General features: G+C 72.2%; 1 protein-coding gene and 1 pseudogene across 2 annotated transcripts; both read right to left on the reverse strand.

Annotated features, from left to right (window-relative positions):
• Window positions 1-461: 461 nt before the first annotated feature.
• On the reverse strand, window positions 462-2,867 carry LOC309413705 (perilipin-3-like; annotated as a pseudogene). Its single transcript has 7 exons — window positions 2,820-2,867; window positions 2,547-2,742; window positions 2,345-2,425; window positions 2,030-2,263; window positions 1,254-1,441; window positions 1,056-1,169; window positions 462-884 (listed from the first exon to the last, which is right to left on the reverse strand). The product of its transcript is annotated as a perilipin-3-like (transcript).
• A 1,731-nt stretch (window positions 2,868-4,598) lies between these two features.
• On the reverse strand, window positions 4,599-5,792 carry LRG1 (leucine rich alpha-2-glycoprotein 1). The gene has a single exon (XM_082011037.1). The coding sequence runs from the start codon at window positions 5,763-5,765 to the stop codon at window positions 4,749-4,751; it is 1,017 nt and encodes a 338-aa protein (XP_081867163.1). The 5' UTR covers window positions 5,766-5,792; the 3' UTR covers window positions 4,599-4,748.
• Between the last annotated feature and the right edge of the window lie 208 nt (window positions 5,793-6,000).

Genomic DNA, 6,000 nt, shown 5'->3' on the forward strand with positions numbered 1-6,000 from the left:
ACCCGCCCCGCTCTCCCCCCCCCAGCAGCCCACTGGCGAACCCCCCTCCACGGGGTCACCCCCCAGCCCAGCTCCGCCGCCCCTGCCCAGCCCCCCCGGTGAGCCCGGCACAACGTGGTGGCTCCACGGCAGCCGGCGCTACGGGCTGTAAGTCATTTTAAGGCCTAAAAAGTTGTTTTCTTCCTCTTTAAAACGCTTTGAAGCCGCTAAGACAAGAAATCCCGATGCTCCCGGGCGCGGGAGCACCGCGGGGAGCCCCAGACCCCACACGGGACGAGCCAGGCCCGGCACACACTCCATCCTGTGTGCCGCCGTCCCCTCCCTCCCCGAACAAGTCCCTGGCTACGGCATCAGGGGTCCCACGCCGGGTCACCGAGTCCATCGTCACCTCATCCCCGCCAGGGACGGGGTTCGCTGCTGCGGGCGGGCGGGCGCTCCCCCAGTTTGGGGGTACCGGTGGCTCAGTGCTGGCTGCAGAGTCACGGAGCAGCCGGTACCTGGTGTGTGCCCCCCACGGTGACACAACCCTCCCACTTGGCCATCTCCACGGGGACGTCCTCCGGATACTCCACCAGCACGGGGGCGAAGGGTCCCACCAGCCAGGGCAGGGGCGCGTGCTGCCCCACGTACTCCAGCAGCTCGTCGATGCCCAGCTGCGCCCGCGTCACCGTCTCCCGGCTCTGCGCCAGCACCGCCACCGACAGGTCGTGGAAGGAGCGGGCACGGGAGAGGGAGGCCTGTACGCCCTCCACGCCGTGCCGGACGTGTCCCGCCGTCTCCTGGACGCTGCTGGGGAAGCCCCGGGCGCCGGCGGCCAGGCGGGTGCAGGCGGTGTGGAGCTGGTGCAGGAGCCCGCGCAGCATGGCCAGCGTCTGCGCCTCCACCTGCGCGGCAGGCAGCGGGCAGGCAGCGGGCAGGCAGCGGGCAGGCAGCGGGCGGCCCTGGGGTGCGACGCTCCCCCTGCCCGGCCCGGCTCGGCCCCCCGTACCTTGGTGTCCTCCATGGGCACAGCCCCCCGCCCCATACTCAGTGTGCCCCACGGGTACCCCCCGTACCTCGCCCTCCTCCATGGGCGCGGCGTCCTGCTGGCTCCACTCCAGCCACATGCGGTGGAGATGCTGCCGGGCGCCGTGCAGCGGCCCGTCCACGCCCTGCCGCCCCTGCTCGATCTGGGGGAAGGGACAGCGGGGTGGGAGCACACCGGGGCGCGCCGGGCTGGCACGGGGCTGGCACGGTGCCCGCCGCGTCCTTACCAGCTCGAAGATGTGGTGGAGCTGGGCCAGGACCTGCTGGGCGCTGTGCCGGGCCCGCTGCAGCTCACCCAGCGAGCGCCGCAGGGCTCGGTGCCGCAGCTTGGCCGAGAGCGAGCCCACGCGGACGAAGTAGCTCTGCCGCCGTCTCTGCCGCTCCGGTGAGGCCACCTCGACGCCCGCTGCCGCCGCTGCCGGGCCGGACAGGGGGGAGAACCGCATGGCTGGACCATCCCACGCCGGGCACCGGAGCGTCCCACCGCCAGTGCTGGGATGAGCCCCCCCGCCGAGCTCCGCACCCCATTGCAGGGACACAGGGGTGCCCACCCACGGGATGCTTGGCCACCGAGTCATGTGGAGGTGTCACCAAAATGCCAGGTGGCCTCTCCGGTCACCTCTGCCGTGACACGGGGCCGGCTCTGCCCACTGCTGCCCTGTGCCGAGCTATAAATACCCGGGGTGGGTGGCACAGGGCTATATTTGCTTTCTGGTTTCCAGGTGAGAGTTCACCCACCGCCGCGCCGCACTCCCCAGTTTTGTGTTCGTGGCGGGTGGGGACTGTCCCCTGCGCGGTGTCGCGGTGGCCGTGGGCACCGCGTGGGGCTCGGTGGCGCGCCGGTACGGCAGAGCTGCCCAGGTGCCACCGCAGGGGCTAAGCAGCAGCAACCAGGGGCAAATGATGCCAGGGTTGGTGCTGAGCAATGGGGTGGGGGTCCCATGAGGGGCTTGGCACCCCCAAATTTGGGAGACGGTTGCCGTCCCGCACAACTGGTACTCACCCAGCTCCCTGTCTGTCCCAGGCAGGTATCGCTCCCACCAGCTCCTCTGATTTCCCCAGCATGGCATCCACCCCCTGTGGCCAGTAGCCGGCCACGCGGGAGCCCGCCACGGTGCTGACGCCGGTGCTCAGCGCCGAGCACGTCCTCTCCACGCCGCCCTGCACCGCGCCGCGGGCCAGGCCCACCGCCCCGCTCATGGTGGATGACACCAGCTCCCCTGGTCCCCGCCACCACCTGGGGGGGACAGCAGAGGGACGGCTCGTCCCAACACCTCGCCCAGCGCTGGACCCCCAGGCGCCCCAGGGGAGACGTTACCCTCTCGGGGGCTGCTGCAGATGGGCAGCTTCTCCCTCCAGCTTGTCCAGCCCTTTGCAGCGTATTCGTTGGCGGTGGAAACTAGAGACGTGAAAATCGGTGGGGTTTAACACCCCGCTGCCTCCCAAGAGGTCTGCTAGGGACGGCTTTTGGGGTACCCCAAAACTCATGGGGTGCTGCCCCCCACCCCTGCCCTACTCACTCTGCGGCTCCAGCTTGGTGAGGATGGGCTGGGCCCCACTGACCGCCGCTGCCGTCAGCGTCTTCACCCCCTTTTCGGCGGCGTCGCAGACGGACTTGACGTAGGGGTGCCTCTCTTTGGTGGAGGCGTACGCCGTGGAGACGGCGCCGCAGGTGCAGCTCACCAGGGCCAGGCTGGCCACCCGGCTCACCACGCTCTGCCGGGGGGGATGGCAGTGAGCTGGTGCCCCCAGTGATGCCCGCAGCCCACCCACAGCCCTCCCTGCACCCTTACCTTCAACTCCTGCCGGTCCTCTGCCGGCGCGGCATTTTCGGCTGACATGGCAGCAGCGGCTGCAGCGGGTAGAGAAAGATCATGGGGTGCCACGGGTGGCTGAGCCGGGGTTGGACCCCCGGGGTGGCTGAGCCCCATGACCACCCCTCACCGTGCTGAGGAAAGCAGCATGTGGTGGGGCTGAGCCCCCCAGCAGCCCTGACCCTGCTGAGGGCTGAGACCCACCAACTCATGACACAAGTGGGAGGCAGCTGCAGGCCTCAGAGCCCCTCGAGGGGGAATCATGGGGGGTCTGGAAGCGGTTTGGGGTCAGGCCTGATGTCCTGCCCTGCCGGCAGGCGATGGGGCCGGGCTTTTGGGTGATTCAGCCGGAAGGCGAGCCGGGCTGGCCTTTCGCAAGCCCGCGGTGGGGACGTGACACCCGTCACCTCGGCCAGGGCAGCCCCCCCGCGCCCCCCCAGCAGCCTCTCTGCCCTTTGGGGTGTCCCGCTGCCCCCCAGCCCGGCCCTGGGCACCCCGGGGGGTCCTTGGGGGGGGCCCTGAAGGCAGGTCCCTGGCGGGTGCAGGTCCCCTCGGGGTCCCTGGCGTGCTCCGCGGCACCCATCACGGGGGGGCGGAGGGGGGACTGGCCCCCCACTATCCTGAAGCCGCCGGGCTCTTAGCGGCCCGGGCGGGCTCTGTCCCCTGCAGCCCCCGGAGCCCCCAGGGCCCTGCGGGGCCCGATCCGGGGACACCCCCCCCCGGGGGCCCCCGACCCCCCGGACCCCCCCCGGGCCCACTTTCCACCCTCCAACTGCCGCCAAGTCCCGCGGACGATACTCACGGGGGTGGGGGTGGGGCGGTCTGTCACGACCCCCGGTCGCGATCGCGATCCCCGGTCGCGATCCCCGGCCCCCGCCCAGCGCCGGATTCATGGTTAGCGGCGGGAGCCAATCAGCGAAGGGGAGGGTCGCGCCGCCACCAATTAGGAGGGAGGGGCGGGGCGGGAGGGGGCGGGCTTTGGGGGGTACCCGCCACGTGGGGGCTTTCGCGTGGGGCCGCGGGGGCCCGATCCTGTCCGGAGGCTCCGCAACGTCCCGCGCCCCCTGGGACACCTGCGGGGACACCCCGTCCCGGGTGGGCGGCCAGGGGCCGCGAGCCGCCGTCCCGTGCCCAGTGTCCCACTCCAGGCGTCCCCTTGCCACGTGTCCCCACGCCAGCTGTCCCCTGCCGTGTGTCCCCACCCCCAGGTTTCCCCACGCCAGGTGTCCCCAAGCATCTCCACACCAAATGTCCTCACCCCAGGTGTCCCCTTGCCACATGTCCCCATACCAAGGGGCCCAATGCCAGGTGTCCCCATGCCAAACATCTCCATGCCAAGTGTCCCCTTGCCGTGTGTCCCCACCCCGGGGGTCCCCATGCCAAGCAGAGCCCCACGGCATCCCAGGGTGGTGGTGGCACCTGTGGGTGCTCAGGCTAGGGTACAGCAGTGTCACCCAGCGGCGAGCAAAACCAGAGGGTGGGAGAGGGTGGTGGGCGATCCCAGGGGGGGCCCCGTGGCGGGTCAGGCTGGCTGGGCACACAGTGGGTATGGGGCGGGCGTGGCCGGGGGACATGGCGCCCGTCACCGCCTTACCCCTGGGGACTTCGCGGGATGACACACGGGACAGAGCGTGCGGTGGCACCAAACGGCCACATTTAATATGCTCTTGTGGGGTGGGGACAGGGACACGCGCCAGGCGGGATGGGGACAGGGATGTGGGACAGCCTGAGCCAGCTGGGATGGGGCTGGGGGCCGCTGTGGCAGGGACAGGGGCCTTTGGGCTGGGGACAGCCACAGCCCAGCCCTCCCTGCCTCAGTTTCCCCAGGAGAGCTCGTCTCGCCGGGGACGGAGCGGCAGGGAGGCAGGTGACCTGCCAGGGCACCTGGGGTGACACCAAATCCCCCGCCTAGGTGTCCGGCGGGCGCTGCCCGGCCCCCGTGGGCTCACAGCCCGCATCCCCAGCCCGGCTCACAGCGGCCACCTCCTGTCCCCGGTAGCGCGCGGGGCTGGCGCAGAGGGTGTCGCGGGCGGCGGTGAGCTGCGGGGCCGCCCGCCGCAGCAGCGCCAGCAGCGGGCACTCGCAGACCCAGGGGTTGCCTGAGATGTCGAGGTCCAACGCGGCGCCGAGGGGCCGGGGGGGCAGCTCCAGCGCCCGCAGCCGGTTACGCGCCAGGTCGAGGACGCGGAGGTGACGCAAGGGGACGAAGATGCCGGCGGGCAGCGCCCGCAGCTCGTTATCCTGGAGGAAGAGGAGGCGCAGGGCGGGCGCGGGCGCGAAGGCGGCGGGCGGCAGCGTGCCCAGCCGGTTCCCCTCCAGGTCAAGCCGCTCCAGCGCCCGCAGCCCGGCCAGCGCGCCCGGCGCCAGTGATGCCAGGCGGTTGCGGGACAGATCCAGGCTACGTAGGGAACGCAGCGGGCGGAACGCTGCCGGCGGCACCTCCGCCAACGCGTTGGCAGCCAGGTTGAGCCACTGCAGCCGGGGAAGGTGCCGGAACCAGGCGGGCTGCAGCGCCCGTAGCCGGTTCCCCTGCAGCACCAGGTGCCGGAGGTGGCCGGTGCCGGCGAAGATGCCGGTGGGGAGGTCGGCCAGGGCGTTGTCCGTCAGGTCGAGGACGCGCAGGGCGGGCACGGGGCGCAGGAGGGTTTCGGGGAGGGTGGCGAGGCGGTTGGAGGAGAGGTGGAGCTCCTGCAGCCGGGGCAGCCCGGCCAGGGCCGTGGGGAGGAGGGCGGCCAGCGCCGTGAACTCCACCGAGACGGCCAGGGTGGTGGGGGGCAGCCCGGCGGGGAAGGTGCGCAGGGTGGGCTCCGTGCAGACGAAACGGGTGGCGTCGGGCTGGGGGGAGCACGGCGTGGCGGGGCCGAGCGGCGGCAGCAGCAGCAGCGGCAGCAGCGGCAGCGGCAGGATCCGGCCCGGTGGCATCATGGCGCTGGGCTGCGGGCAGGCGGCCGTCGTCACTCGAGGGTTGTGCAAGCCCCGCCGCCGCCGGCCCCGCAGGCCGCGGGATGCCCCGACCCCCACGCCCCCCCCTCCCCGGCCCCACGCCGAGCCCCCCGGCCCTGCCCTCACTTTCCCAGGCGGCCGGCGAGGCTCCTCGGGTCCCTCCGGGCTCAGGGTGGGTGACACCCCGGGGCGGCGGCTCGGCCTCATGTGCCGGTTG

Source organism: Phaethon aethereus (genome assembly GCF_964289735.1).
Source record: "Phaethon aethereus genome assembly, chromosome: 26".
Taxonomy (NCBI): domain Eukaryota; kingdom Metazoa; phylum Chordata; class Aves; order Phaethontiformes; family Phaethontidae; genus Phaethon; species Phaethon aethereus.

Coding starts and splice junctions, on each gene's coding strand:
- LRG1 (XM_082011037.1), bottom strand. CDS start 5,765: ATGATGCCACCGGGCCGGATCCTGCCGCTGCCGCTGCTGCCGCTGCTG.